The sequence below is a fragment of the Varanus komodoensis genome, unplaced genomic scaffold (genome assembly GCF_004798865.1).
Source record: "Varanus komodoensis strain SLA01 unplaced genomic scaffold, ASM479886v1 scaffold20_1, whole genome shotgun sequence".
Taxonomy (NCBI): Eukaryota; Metazoa; Chordata; class Lepidosauria; order Squamata; family Varanidae; genus Varanus; species Varanus komodoensis.
The window spans coordinates 14,300,257-14,316,311 of NW_025335587.1; the positions used below are offsets into that span (position 1 = coordinate 14,300,257).

A 16,055-nucleotide genomic window follows, 5' to 3' on the forward strand; every position below is an offset into this window, starting at 1 on the left:
GCTGCCATTACATTCCCTTTTTGACCGAAGGAGGAAGCAATCGGTTTATTTGTAAAGGAGTGATCAAACACACCCTGTTTTGATCCACAAAAGATCCAAGCAGAAGGGGCCAAGGGGTGCTCCCCACTTTGGGTGCGCCTGGCTTTGCCCCCCTTGAAATGATCAGAGAAGTTAGTTTCAATGGCTACCTGACACTCATTTGATGCAGTGTTCTGTCTCATGTCGCAACTAGTGAAGATTGTTAGCATTATTGAGACCTTTCTAGCCATGGCTGTCACCGTGTTCCACAGGTAAATATCTCTTTTCCCAGTCATTCACTCTCCTTTCAAACTTGAGGGAGATCCCTGTTTTTCCTGGAACAGGGTAACTATTTTAGACCTTACATTTAACATACTGAAATAGCACCAATATTAAAATAACTTCAGTCCATAGGTGCTCTTAAAACCAGCTGGGATTGGGGTGTATATATAAGACGGTATGGTGATGATAGGGAGAAAATGAAGATGCATTTATGGGCAGGATCAGAGATGTTGGATTTAAACGGGCAAGGTGGCATGTGGTATAGAAAGCTATTCTGCCTACATGGGTCCAGTTGAAAGGAAACAGGAGAGAAGCCACAAGAAATGCCTCAGATTGAGTGAGTGATATGTTTGCTTTGCTCTCTGGAGCAAACATGTTCTTCCTCTTCAGTTTGGTCTGTGTGGGTGACGAAACCTACTGCTCATTTGCAGCTTTCCATCACAGCAGGTAATGCACCCAGTGTAAACAGGGCTTGGCATCAGAAAATGGATTCCCAGGTCACATCTCCTAAAGACAAGGCACATTAACCTGCTGAAGTCCACTCAGGATTATTAAGAAGTGACCCCCCTTAGAGCTCAAATGAAGAGCTACAAGTCAATAAAAGACCTGCTAACATTTTCACTTTGCACCTCGAGATGGACTTCTGTGCACAGCGATTCGGATGTAACACACTGGAACTTGCTCTGAAATAGAAACATATCACATCAACAAACATTTAGCAGTTTGTATCTGTGTTTATATCCTATTTACAAATGCATCCACATGCATTTTTATGGTGTTCCTATGTTCTGTATAGCCAGCCTTTTATGTTAACCAGCCTCACACCAATTATGCAAAGTCTGTTGCAGTCTTCCACACACACAAAGCTGTTTAAAATATTTTGCTCCTATGTAGCTTCCATACAATACCTGCACTGCTTTCTTGCGCAGAGCACATTTGTTATCGGGTGGCTTAGAAACTGAGAATTAAATGACCATTTCCTCCATTCCGGGGAACCGTTTCATGTTAGGAGATAGATGGTCTGTCTCAATCAATGCTGTAACCTGGGAAGTTCCAAACCATACTGGGTTTGGACTCAGGCTTAGGAATGCTTTGAGTAGACCCATTGAACTCAATGGGGCAATGAAGCCATTGACTTAGGCCCACTGATTTCAATGCGACTCATTTAAGCATGAATCTAGAGCACTGTAGACACTGCAGAGTTGTTCAGTCTGGACCCTGAAGCCCAACTTTAGTAGGTGAAATAAGAGAACCCAAGTGGTGGATGAAAATTCCATAGAGACTGCGTCGTGCCATGCCTGACCAGAGTAGATGGCGGGCTACATTCCCGTGTACACACACCTCGTTATATGTGGTATGGCTAATTTTCAAGCACACAAAAAGTTGGAAGGGAAGGATCTCATGTCTTTTTCTTAAAAAGTCACTGCAGCCTAGTCTTCATCACTGGAAAAAAATATGCCGCATTTGAAAATATGGTTGCAATATGCTGCTTCTTCATACGTTTGCTAATGGCGATTGAAAACCAGCGGTAGCCTTCAGCCTGTGATAAGTTCCTGAAGCATAAAGGAAGTCCCCAAAGGGTTGCGTCCTTGGCATGCGCTGGGGGGGCGGGGGCATGTTTTGTCCATGTCAGCAGACTGGCAGGGTGCTTACCCTCTGGACAAATGTTCAGAAATGCATTGGAGTTTGGGTTTCAGTGTGCATACATTGGCTTTGTCAAGACTCTGTGTTTTTCAGTGTCGCTTTTCTCTCTCTGTAAATATATCCTTAGAAGGGAGATCAGTGTTAAAAGAGCTGTACGATAGAGAACGAATTAGCATTTCTGCATAAACAAAGCCGTGGAAGCTTGGGTTTTTTCAGAGCTGATGTAATCAATGAGAATTACATCTTGGGAATGCTTAGAAATAAATCATGCCATTTTGGGAGTTGCATTTGGCGTTGGCCAAGAGTAATCTGAGATCGAGACAGTGAGCACAATCTGCCCCTGGGCTTGGTGACTGCCCCATATTGGCAAAAGGGATCCTCACAAATATGAATCATGGTAGCTTCTGAAGAAGAAAAAGAGGGTATGTGCAGCTTGAAATCTATATCCTCATCCAACTGAGCTACCAACAACCTGGGAATTGTGGAGTTTAAATTCCCTCTCACCTGTGACTGGGTTAACGTGTCTCAGCCCTACCGAATTCATCTCCAGATTGTCCAAAGAGACCATTCTGTATTCCTTCTTGAGCTCTGCTTGGACAAAGAGTCGAAATGCAAATTGGTAGATCCTGCTTCTTGGAAGGGATCCGAGTTTTGCATGTCTTCCTTGATTGATTAGCGGGTGCTGTTAACTCAGAAATGGAACAATTAAGAAGCAAAGCCAGGGAAATGCACGGACTTCACTTCCGTGGCTTAGAAACACCCAAGGATGGGTGCTGCAGGTGATCAGACACGACTAAATAGCACCATCTGCTGGACATTTCGGATGAGAGGCTTTTCCAGGGCTGTCTTTTGTTTCCAACCTCTTCCCCACCCCGCACATCATTTCTATCTGCCTGGGACTTGACCAACATGTTGTACTTTGTGCTCCCTGAAATGCAACCCAGATTCTCTTTCCTTGTTTTGTTAAATTCGACTGACCGGTCTAACTGCTTTTTCATTGTTCTTTCTAGGGATCTGATGCAAGTTCCGAAAAGTTGTTCAACACAGTAGCAAACAAAGGTAAGCACGAAGTCCCCAGTTCCGTTTCCACCTTCCCCGTCCATCATGACACGCAGTGCACCTAGGTTGGCCACTGACCATTTTGAACAAGATTTTTGTCCTGAGAGGCAAGATTTTGTGCAGCTCTTTTAGTTTGGTATCTTGAAGCACTCCTTTTAAATTGCTGGGTTGAAAGCTACATTAAAAACAGAGTAAAATTCAAGATGAATTCGTCAGAGACCAAGACCGTTACAGTGAGAGAGTTTCCAGTTTGAGCTTAGTTCTTGCTGGCTTTTGAAATGTTTTAATGCAGTTGTTTCTCATCAGCTTGAAATATGGGTATAAAATGATGAATCACCCGTTTATATGGCAGGCATTGGCTGTCTGCGTAGCATTAAAGATTCACATTCTACTCATCAACTGCAGCTTTCTCCGTGTGGGGGGCTTTGCAATGCCACAGAACACTTCTAACGTGTATTATTTTGTTAATTCCTTCCCAGCAACTGTAAATGTGCGTGTGTGTTTTTCATAAAAAGGAAGGGGACTTTTTCTTTTTAAAAAATGTTCAGTTTTTGCTCCTGGTGCTGTGGCTGTTGGGAAGATATTTGCATGAGATGGATAATTTATGTGTTTATGTTTGAGTGGGCTCCAACTGGTTTTTATACCGATTACCAAAAAATGAAACAACAAAACCCAGTAGAACAGAAGTTCATGTTTTGTGGAACAAATCCGTTGATCACAAAAGGTTTTGTTGTGAAGCATGCTATCAGGGGAAACTTTTCTTAAAGAGAGGCTACAGCTTAATGTTGGAATACCAGCTGTATCCGAATCCCAGCTGTAGGACCAGCTTCAAAACTCAGGTCCTCCAGAGATGAAGAGACCTCCCCATCCCTTAACGAGCTATGCCTGGAATGCCATCGCATATCAAAGGGACCAGCTTTGGCAAGGGGCAACCACAAGGACGATGTGTTCATGTTTCAGGACTGGGCTGAATGGGTCAATGGTGTGATTTCCATGCCAAGATGCTCTGAGCACAGGTGTCCCACCACCAGAACCTCAGTGGTCACATCCCTTCGAAGCACACACATGCCTCCTGTACCTGAAAGTTTGGTTGTGTAGGCCAACTCGCATTTGCACATGACTCTTTTTGCAGCATTGATTCCCTGAGCACTTGTGTGCTCTTTCTCTCTCACACACACACAGACACATATGAAACATACACCCCAGAGAGGTTCTCCTGGCTCCAACACTTCATCCTTTTTGGCGCCAGGTTCAAACCTTTTTATTTTCCTAGTATTTTAAGCTTTGAGTATGATTGTAATGCAGGGCTTTATTGTTTAGAAATTAATTTGAATGCTGATGCTCTACTCTGTTTTATTGTAAGACCATCCCAAGCCCTCGGTAAAGGATATAAAAGTTTTAAATAAATTAAAATAAAGTAAAAAAAATAATACAGAAATGCTCACAATTCAAAGGCCAGATCCATATTTTGTCCTAACTATTTGAAGCTGTGATTTGCGTAGTGTAACTCACCTTAATACTTACCTGATCTGTTTTGGGTGGGGAATCCACATTAGAAAATGGAGAAATTGCCCCTGTTTACTGTTTCCGTTGCAAGCCTGAAATGGATGGTCTCATGATAAGTATTAACATTACTGAGAAGATGGCAAAGGCCATTTGGGAATGGTACTTCAGGAAGTGCAGGGAGCGAGACCCAACACTTGAGATTCGGTACAGGCGTAAAAAGTCCAAAGAGAAGGACCATGCGGGCAAGCAGGAATGTGCTGAGAAGGATGAAGATCCAGGAACTCGCCTTAGAGCAGAGTTGCAGCTCAGAACAGATGTTAATATGCAGCAATGGCTTGTCACCCTTAGGGATCCTGGGAAAGCTTACAGGGATATGGGTATTTGCTGGGTGACCCTTTCTTCCCAGTTCAAACTAGACTGCCTCTATTTCTTTGCTGGGGCCCTGCTTTGAAAAGCAGACCTGAGGAAAAATCAGGGACCAGGGTAAAAGCCCTGACTCATCTGAGCATGGGTAAAAACAACTCGGGGGGCGGGGGGACAGGTCTACCATGCTCTCACAAGGCTGCATTCATGGAATTTTACAGGCAGCCTGCTTTGATTTGTAGTTCTGTTCTGTTCTATTTTCCCACATGTCTTTTTCCTACCATAAAGCACCTTTTAAGCAGGCTGGGGAGATGGAATGATTGTTTACTGGTAGCACTAGGAATTCTCTGTCTGGAATCCCTTTTGGTTAATTTCTGTGTTTTATTTCTAGAGCTGAGTGGCGTGGCTACTGATAAGGTCGTGAGCAGGTTTTTGCAATGCTTGGGGCAAACTCAGAAAGGGCCCTGGGGTACTCTGAGAAACATGGAAGATAACCTTGAATTCCTCTTCTAAAACAGAGAAGTATAATTCTTCCCTGTTTAGTTTTTATTTTTAATAAGGGGGCATCCCTTTTGAACCTTCAGAAGAAAAACGCTTTGGAAACAAAATGAGCCTTGTTCTCTGACTAAAACTGTTGGGTCTGAGGAAGAAATCAGTTGCTTGATGTTTAGGAATATGTGCAAAGATTGCTTTTATTTAAAAATGCCAAGTTGTATTTTTAGGGTGTGGGTTGTTCTCTGGTATTCTGGTGTTTCAGGGGCTTGTCTCTTAGAGGCTTCTTTTTAAAGTACGGGCAGGGCTTTTGTGATCCGCAGCATGTTCCCCCATCTCTGTTTAGCCTGAGGAATAGATGCAAGGTTCGAGGGGAGCACACTCATTAGGTCTGTGATCCTCTCTTTAATTATGCGGCTCCTTCTGAAATCACTTTGATGTATATTGAATTATATCTATTTTTAATTGCATAATGAACACTGGTCCTGTTTTATATATTAGCATCTCTTTGAAGTGCTCAATTGAGGGATTTCTCCCTTTCTGTCTTTTAAAAGGGGGTGGGGAGAAGGGAATAGGCAATAGAAATGCTAAATAGATTTGTCGTGGCACACACAAATGAGTTGAAAGGTCAGAAACGGGCAGGCATGCACAGGGGCACTGGAGATCTGTGAGTTCAAGCAATTCAACCCCCCCCCCACCCAATGTTATCTTTGAAAGCTCTGGTTGAGTTGGAACGGCCATCTTCAAAGCACACCCATTTATCATGGAAGCTTCCCAACACTCAATGTTTTGACCTGCAGATCCAATGATGAGTGAAAAGAAGGTCCCACCGTGTAAATCAGGAATGGCAAAATCCTGTACATCCATTTGGAGATGTCCAACATGATATCAAACATCAGCCCCTGCATCACTGAATTATTCTTTCCCCCCAGATTTGTGGAAGGCATTAAATTGCATCCCTTGGAGGGAAAGAGGGAATCGTTCCACTGTTGCAGGCTCTCCTAGGGAATTTTTCTGAATGTGGTGTCTTTTCTGCTCGTGCTTTGAGAAAATTTGGTGATGGTAAAGTCTGGAAAAACACATGGTCAGCTGCTGTTAAGATAAGGCTTCTTCTGCTGCTTTGTGTCTTAATTTGCTGTACGGTTCTATCAGTTGAGGAACGGACAGTGATGGATTGCCAGGGATGGGTCTCTATTCTTCCTCCGTTCCTTCCTCCCCCTCTCGTCTTTACCCAAACACCATTCCAGCCTTCTTATTTTGTTTATGTATTCAGTGTGATTGGTGGCGTCTGTGGAGTTGTGAATGAACCTTGCTTGACAGAGGCGGCTTTCTTCTCCCTCCTCTTTGGGTTTTCTTCTGTGGCAGTTGGTTTAGTTCCCATGAAAGGTCTAAGGAATCTTTTGTGTTGCCTAAAGTCAACATGGGCCTTTCATAGCTTTTCTTGTGAAGCAGCAAATCGGCTTTTTAGCCGGATGGTAGATTATGTCTTTACCCCTGATTTCCATCCAAATGGCAGCTTTTCTTCTTGCCCTCTGCAGTTCTCCCTCTTTGGGCTGCATACTAATTCCTTTTGGGACCGTGGATGATCGAGGGAGAATCAGTGTAAATCCAGGCACTTCAAACACTGCCTGACTTGTTTTGTGGTTTCGAAGAAGAGAGTGGCTTTATTTCACCTTTTAAAAGCCACATCTAAGGCAGCTTTCCCCAGCCGGGGGCCTACCAGATGTGTTGGACTACATCCCCCATGATCCCAGCCATTGTGGTGGATAATGGGAGTTGTGGTTCCGTTGGAGGACAGCTGGCTGACGAAGGCTTTGTTTTGTTTTTAGTTAGTGTTGAAAAGTACTAGCACTCTTGTCTGGAGACAAGCCTGAAGTGAGATGAAATGGTTTGCCCGGGGCAGTGTTAAGTCCCAACCACCGGGGATTGTTTGGATCTAAATAAAATAATAAAGGTTTCCAGGCCTGTCCAGGAGAACTTGCATTCAACAGACACCTGCCTGGAGCTTGTGTTCCTCCAAGACAAACTCATACTGGAATCTGCTGGTCTATAGATGACTATTGATCAAGTTGCTAAATAAAACCTTCAGGTTTCTGGAGCTTCTTAGTACTGGTTGCTGCAGAGCAACCGTAGGGAAGTCCTCTTGTCTGGTTGTTCCACTTGCGGTTTCTCAGAAACATCTGGTGGGACAATGTGAGATGGACTGCTGGTTGATTCAGAGGGATCCTCTTTAGCTTCTTATGGTGCTTGATGGTTGGGAATGGAGTCTCCCCAGAAAGAGGCAGTAGTTCTGACTATCAAATGACCATGCCAGTAGAGGAGGGTATGGAGTTTCCATATGTTGCTTGTGAATCACTGGAAACACTCCCCATCATCCCCTCCTCCCATGTATGTCTTGTGCAGTCCATCATCTCTTGTGAATGGCATCCAGACTCCTCTCTGACCCTTTCTGATGGTCTTTCAGACCTAACTTGCACCCTTCCTTTGCTGGAGCTAAACATCTCCACAGTCGGGCGTGGGAGAACACTGGCAACCTGGATCTGTCCCTAGACGAGGGATGCAGAAGCTCAGGCCAAGGGGGAAGTCAGCCTCCCTGGGTCCCACTCTGACCCAGATAGCTCCACCTCTTTCCTTGTTGCTTCAGCCCTTCCCTGGCTTCTTGCGCAGACCCCTCACCTCATTCCAAAAGCTGAAATGCATCCCCCGCAGCAGAGTTTCTGGCAGAAGAACCCTGCTGCTATGTCCTGGCGTTACTCCTTTTGCTTTGCTCTGCAGACTGCTGGAATGTGGGCCCAGAGGGGTTCTCCAGAGTGGAATCCTGTCCTCTTGCTGAAAGAACCCAACACTCCTAGTGTGGACGGTACCAGGTGGAGTGGATCAATCTTTGACTAGATGCACAGCCACTGTTTGTGCCCTTCTCCCTCTTCCTAGAATCCTAGATCTTCACAAGAAGCACCAAATCCCGTGAAGGGGTTGCCTTTCCAATAGGGTGAGCTGCAAAATCCATGCAGGTGTTATTGCCCATCTGCTCCGGCTACCAGGTTCTGGGTCTCCTCCAGGTGCTTATTGAGCTCAAAATCACCCTGCCCAAAGCTGACACACCCAGAGGGGTTGTGGATGAAAGCTCCCCAAATCTGTGGCCAACAGTGGCCGTGTAGACTGGAGGGGAGGGGCGTTGGAGGCCAGCTGCCATAAACGGTTGGGGTTTTGTGTACTTGCAGAGTTCCAAGATCGGGGGAGGAAGCGTTCCTTTTGGCAAAGCCACTTAATGAAGATTTGGTGCAAAGCTTTCCCTGGAAATAGTGTTTGGATTTCCCTACTCAGAGAAGCCAACGTAGCTATATTTTTGCATGTCTTTCCTGGCTGAATAAAAACTTGGCTATTTGAAGGCTATTCTTGGGATACCTGCGGCTGGCTGGTCGCGTTCCTCCTGGGATGACACGAGTAAAAACAAGACTACACAATTATCTTTCTCTTGAGTTTTCTTCTGAGAACATTCCTGCTGGATTTGACCCAAGGGTTGCAATCCCAATAGTGGTCAATCCCAGATGTTTCTAGGCCATCCACAAAGAGGGTATGAAGGCATCAGTCCCTCCTCCGTTTCTCTTCCCCAGGGACGTTTAGTGGCATACTTGGAAAATGAGAGTATTTATTTATTTATTCATTTAAAAGAGTTTAAACTGGCTTTTGGGAAGCATTTAGCACCAAATGCAGGCAGTAATAAATATTTTTTGAAGGTGGCTTTTGTTTTCCTCAATAAAGCAGTGATGAGACAATATGCATCTCCTCCTCCTCCTTCATGAATTTGTCTTTGTAAGGCCTTCTAAGGTGGGGGCCAAAAATCCAACATGGGGGCTGGCTCTGTTGATTGACCTCCATTATGAGAAGCACCTTTTCTTTGAACTCCGCTGTCACTGTGTTTGACTATACAAATGTGAAAGAGCTTGTAGGTTATCATGCCTTCTCCAATGTTGTTGTTATTACCATAAAGATGCATAGTTGAAAAGTGTGTGTGCATGTACGAAGATATGAAGCTTTATTTTAAATCGTAGGCTAGCAACCCCAGTGGAATGGCAATGGTCTAATATTAGGAATAGTCAAAATAATTTTTAAAATGCACAAATTAATCAGGGATGTGTCTTCTGAACCAAATATTTGCTCAGATGTTTGACACCTGTCAATCGCGTGAGCTCCTGCCATGTTCCATTCCAATGCACACCGTGTCATTTTCTGTGGTTTACTCAGAGTTCAAGTACAGTGTTTCTGTCACTGAAATAAACACTCATCAGCACTGCAAACTGTTAAGTGCAAAGCTCGTGCATTTTCATAAATAGATGGAGAGGGTCTCTTAAGCCAATCACTTCATTGTCAGCCAGATGAAACGTTCAGTCTGTGCTTCAGGGTTACAGTTTCTTTTTGATCTGGATCATGTTTTGGTTGTGTGAAGGTTTCCTGATGCTCAGATTTATTTACGGGAGGTTCATGCAAACTTTATAAATCCGTCTGCTCAAGTACATCAGCCAGCTGTGAGCAAGATGATCAGGAGGTTGTGGTTATAAAAAAAAAATGTAGGATTTAGAAGTAGTTGGATACCAGTTTTTCTGGGGCCTGGAATAGCAGCAGCAGCAGCAACAGCAGCTGGTTCTCCTGCTCTGCCTACAGGCTTTCCTGAAGGCAACTCTTTGGCCACCCTGGGATGCCACGCTCAACAAACTTATGGTGTGGTCCAGCAGGATTGCTGTTGTGTGGTCTTGCCTTCATCCATTCAGCATTAGAAAATGCATGAAGGGGGCCAGATTGCTATGGGGGAAAGGTGGGGAACTTTGCTTGGCCTTTCCTGGTGGCTAAAAGACAGAGAAAGGTGGTCTCCTGGGCTTGGTTTAACTCTGTACCTCGTCGGTGGCCGAAGGACATATAGCACTGAAAACAGAGCGTGTTTGCTCTTTAGTTGTCTGACTGGGAGGCACGGCGGGATTCTTACTGGAAACACAGTTAGGTAAGACTGATTACTTCAGCTTTCAACTGGGACCAGAAGGAACCCTTCTCCTTTCCCCACAAGGCGAGGATGCTTCCCAAAATTTCCCATTGCTTCCAAAGAATGCTTTTTTTCAAGGACACCTAGCTGCATAAGACTACTTACCCCAAGAGAAGCCAAGAGAAGTGTGTGTGTGTGTGTGTGTGTGTGAGAGAGAGAGAGAGAGAGAGAGAGAGACTGTTATTGTTTTATGCCAACTCATGGCAACTCTATTACGGGTAGACTTCCAAAATCTCCTGTCCTTGACAGCCCTGCTCAGCTCTTGTCAACTCCGACGTCATGGAATCAATCATCTCATAGTTAGTCATCTTCTGCCCTTGACTTTGCCTCACAGAATGGTCTTCTCCAGACAGATCTGCTTTCTCAGAGTAAGGCAGTCTCCATCTCATCCTTTTTTCTACCAGGACAAAGTTCTGGCTTGAGTTTGGCCTTAGTTCAAGGATAGGCTGGACGTCCACATGGTGGGCATGTCATGAGCAGAGCCAGCTGGAGCCGGGGGTCAGACTAGATGGCCCGGGAGACCCCTTCTGACTCGCTCTGTTTCTGTGTTTCTATGCTGATCCTATCTTAGGTGTGAAGATAGTGGTTTTACCAATCTAACTGCGCAACCATAAATCACCTCAGCGTTTTACCTTTATTCACTGGTGGTATTTTGTAATTCGTTATCATAATGTATTCTTTTCTACTCCTTGAGCACCTGGAGCAGCTTACAAGCAAAATTCATAATGCAGTAAGCCCACGCGAAGCAACCCTGCTGAAATTCCCTGGGTAAAACGATCACTTGTTAAAAACAATGGCCATGCCAAACAGCAACCAAGTCAGCCTTTGCAGATTTGCGAACTATTTGCAAATCATGTCTGAAAGACAACTGGGAATAAGTACCAGATTTCTAACAGGGAACCTGGTGAATATCTGTGGAAAGAGCTTGTGGATATAGAATGGCCTTATGTTTGCCTCCATCCAACTGGCCCTCAGTCCTGACCCCATTTCCTTGCTGGCTTTCTGTATTTTGCAGCGAGGCCAAAAGAGGTCCATTTTGGTCTCCTCAGAGCAAGGCTGTTGTGTCCATACACGTGGTTTTGCAAACTCCAAGCTTGACACGGCTTTTTTCCAGCAATGGATTTCCTCTGGTTACTCTTCCACCAAGCCCATTTGTAGAGCATCCTGGTGACAGGAGCAGGCAGGTGGCTTTTCGCATCTTAGCTGGGGATTTCTCCAGCTCCTTCAGAGTCACCACGCACCTCTTCATTGAATCTCTGACTAATGCCATCTTCACACAGTCACTAATTTTTGGTAGGTGACCTTCTGCAGGCAAAGTTTAAGTCGAGTTATATCCTTTCCTTGCTGTAATCATGGGTTCAACTGTTCCCTGGTGAATATTCATGTGCTCTCTGGGAATTTATTTTTTTGCTATTACCCAACCCTGATTGATGCATCTCTACAATTTATTGATTGATTGATTTGCACACATATTTATAGGCTTCCTACAACTGCCGAGACCTTCCTAGGCAGCTTACAATATATTAAACATATTAAAACATAAAGAAACACATCAAAACCCCATTAAAACACCAAAAAGATTAAAACATCTACAATAACAGTATAAAAAGGGCCACAGCATTCGGGGCTAAGCATTAAAATTTTTCTAAATATTTTCTAAAATTGTACCCCGAAGTTATTTTGGTCTTCATTATGCTATTTGTTTACTTGTGCATTGCAACAGACCTTGGGCTCTTCCAGATCTCAGATTTAAGCTGAGATCATGTGGCACTGGAATGGCACGCAGGTGGAATCCACGCATTCTGCATGACTTCTGGTGGAAGTGGGCTGTTCTAGTGAAAAGGGGATGAATTTTTATACAGCCCCAAGTTTTTGTTTACTTTTGTGTTACAACCACAATTTTGCAAATTTATGCTATTGAGAGTCTAGGGTACACCAGGCCGAAATAATGCCAATTTGATTCATTTTAGTGCTCAGTTGTAACACAACAGAAGGTGGAAAATGCCAAGCAGGGTGACCGGTATCAGTAAAGAGACAGAAAATATGCTTAGAACAAAGAACAATGTAGCGATATTTCCTTTTCTGCCCATGTTGCACTGCCTGAATATTGTTGGAGAGAAGGTCAGTCCTCTGACGTTGGTGGGGACAAAAGAGACAGCATGGTGTAGTGGTTAGCAGCACAGCACTGCGACACAGGTGATCTGGGTTGTTATTATTATTATTATTATTATTATTATTATTATTATTATAACATTTCTATGCCACCCCTTGCCGAAGCCTCGGGGCGGCTTACAACACAATAAAATACATTGAAATACAATAGGACATAATAAATTACCATTAAATACAAAAATACAAAAAATGCACTGAGTTACGAACATAATAATATAAAATTAAAATTATCAGTATAAAATAAGTAAATAAATAATATAGGAGGGGAAAAGAGAAGGAAGAAGAAAGTTGCCCTGGCCAGATCATATATTTTAACAATTAAAATGATGTTTAAATAAAAAGGTCTTTACCTGGCGCCGAAAAACCAGTAACGACGGTGCCAGGCGGACCTCTTTGGGGAGTGAATTCCATAGGTTGGGCGCCACTGCAGAGAAAGCCCTCCTCCGAGTACTTACTCTCCTAATTTCTTTCATGGAGGGTTCCCGGAGAAGGGCCTCTCCCGCAGATCTCAAAGGGCGGTCGGGCATATACGGACGTAAGTGCTCGTTCAGGTAGCCAGGACCCAAGCCGTTTCTACTCCCTGCTCAGCCATGGAACCAACTGGGTGACTTTGGGCTAGACTCTCGGACCAGCCAACCTTGCAGGGTTGTTGTCCTGGGGAGGAGATCAAGAGCGGCAGGAGGAGAATGATGGAAGCTGCTTTAAGGTCTTCAAAAAAGAAGAAGGTGGGATGCAAATTAATAAATACATACATAAATATATTTTTGAAACTATTGGTGGAATTTATGGAAACTGGCCCAGGGAAAAAAACATGCATCCAACAGAACTTTTTTCTGTCTTCTGGGTGCTGCTGAAAATCGGCACCTCAACTTGGCTTGGTGAGCTTTGCCCTAATCATGCAAGTCCCACTAAATCTAAGCTTTTCTGATACCAATATTCTGTAAATTCCACTGGCAGTCAAAAATGGGAGGGACAAATTATGCTGTGCCTCATACAGTACCACTGTGACTTCGATTGCCCATTTATTGACCTGCCTTCGTCGTATTTATTTATTTATTGCAGACATTTATATCCCAGCCTTCTGCCAAGTGCTCAGAACAGCTTACAAAATATAAAATCACAATATAAAACCTCCATTGTTAAAACAATATCAAACATATATTAGCATGCCAGAGACTTGTCTGGGTTCAATCATGGCAGGAGCCATGTCGATATGGTCATCTTTCTGGCACCAGGATAAAATTTCCAAGGATTGGATGTCTTGCGATGGGGCTGTTGCAGGACCCCAAATTGTACCACCCCACTTGGATGGCTTTCCAGTTTATTTTGGATGCCTCCAGCGTGGGAGAGCCCCCCACCTCTCCAGGCAGCTGGTCCCACTGTTGCATTGCTCTGGCAGTGAGGAAGCTTCTCCTGATGTCCAGCCTGAATCTGAGTTGCCGCAGCTTGTATTGATTATTCCGCATCCTAAACCCTGATATCAGCAAGGAGAGATCTTGACCTTCCTCTTGTCAGATCAAATCACAGGCCTGACTAAATTGTTCCCCATATTTAGTCCAAATTCCCCATGTGGTAAGTTGGTCCTTTCTGTTTACCTTCTCTCTTACAGGTAACATGTAAGCAATCCAGGTATGCTGGAGCAAACATAAAATAAAGGCAAAATAAAATTAAAGGAAAAACAAAGTAATGTTTATCTCTTATTGTTCCTTAGCAGCATTCATTGCAAGCATTTGAAAGTTAAAATTCAGTATGTTGCCTTTGAAAGACTTATGGTGCCATCCTATGCAGATCTACTCAGAAGTGGGCCCCATTGAATTCAGTGGGATGAGTTCCCATGCAAATATGACCACTAAATTTGTATCTATACCTCTCAATAGCTGAGGCTGTTTGGATGGTTTAGAACAGTTCACAGGAAGAGTTAATAGGTATAGGATTGCAGCCCAAGCACTCTAAACCCTAATTGCTTGGCACCTTATAGGATCTTCAAAGTCACCCCCTGGTGATTGGCTTCTCTTCTAATCCCCCATAATCCATTTTGTAACCAGCAAGTAATTCCTTTGTTTGATTTTCTCTTCAAGCGACACAAATGACTCTTTCCACATAGTCAGATGACCCCATCGATTTCATCAGCATTTAGTTCAGCCAGTTGCGCAGCTGGGCATCCATCCTGGACTTCCCCTCTCTTTGTTTTAACAACCTTCTCTCAATTCCATCTTCTTGGGAAACTGGTCACTTCATCCTCCCCTGAAAAACAGCCTTGGAGTTGCCAGACTCGTCTGTCCGTCCCCCACGCCACCCTGGCTTCGTACTGTCCAAAGAACATCTAGATTGTTGTGCTTTTGAGAACCGTGAGGCCTGGAGTCTCAAGAAACCTGAGAGGTTTGTGATATAGCTCCTCGGTGCCAAATTCTCTTGAAACAGCAGTTCGTGTCCAGACACCTTGGCAACAGCACTGCTGGAAAAAGGAGGTCAACTGAAACCCAGGCAACTTCGGCCAAATGTATCACTAGTCAGGACTTGTACGGATTACTGGTGGTTACAAAGGCCTGGATGGAGGAGCCAACTGCTTTGGGCATTGGCTGGTATGGAACAGTAATAAATAAAACAGGCTGTTTTGTGCAACTTGAGAGGTTTCGCCTTAGAATCACTGTGATGCCTGCGGGCCGTGGTGGTTCATGAAGCTTTGTGAAAGTCAGAGAGGTCTTGAATATGAGCTAGAAGGCCCGGTCTGCAGCATCTCGTCCTGAAGCACAGAGCGCATGGGTTCTATGCAATGTATCCCAGATTTATCTCCAGTTAAAGAGAGCAGGTTGTACCGAACACTGAGGATCCTGGAGCATCACTGGGATTTGGAGAGGGCAAGCCGAGGCTAATCTGACTGTGTTTGGGATACATCCATCTTGCTAGAGAGGAGGAGCTTTAGCTTGGTGGTGTGCTCCTTGCCATGTATAGAGAAGAGCACCAATTCCGTCCTTGGCATCCCAAGCAGCACCTTTTCCCCTGCTCTCGACCATTGTGGGCAGCTAGGATGGACAGCAGGTGGCCTCCAAGCTTTTTCAGCGCACAGACCTCTTGTTGTTTCCTGCTGTCAAGTCTTACCGCAGCCCCCCAAAATGCCCTATCCACGACAGCCCTGCTCAAGTTCTAAGTTCTTCTAAGTTCTTCTAAGTTCTTCTAAGTTCAAGGCTGTGGCTTCCTTGAAGGATTCAGACTATCTCATCTTCGATTTTCCTGTTCTTCTTCTGCCTTTGAATTTGCTCAGCCTGATTGCCTTCTCCAGGGAGTCTTGCCTTCTCAGGATGTGTGGCACAGGTGGAATCGTGAGAAACTGTCTTGGGCACAAACCCCAAATGGTCGCAATTTGAGAAAGGAAGCCCACCCAAAAGGTGGGGCAGAAGGGAAGGGTGGGATCCGAGTCCTAGGAACCCCCATTTTTCTGCTCCTGGAGAACCCTGAGGACAAATTATTTTCCTTTCCCATTCCC

The 16,055-nt window shown here is 44.4% G+C and overlaps 1 protein-coding gene across 2 annotated transcripts in view; it reads left to right on the plus strand.

Annotated features, from left to right (window-relative positions):
• Positions 1–16,055, plus strand: part of AUTS2 (activator of transcription and developmental regulator AUTS2) — a 709,751-nt gene that overhangs the window by 639,505 nt on the left and 54,191 nt on the right. For both annotated transcript variants that reach the window (XM_044430464.1, XM_044430465.1), the window contains exon 6: positions 2,955–3,003. In XM_044430464.1, the coding sequence (XP_044286399.1) occupies positions 2,955–3,003 (49 nt within the window). The remainder of the gene's footprint in view (positions 1–2,954; positions 3,004–16,055) is intronic.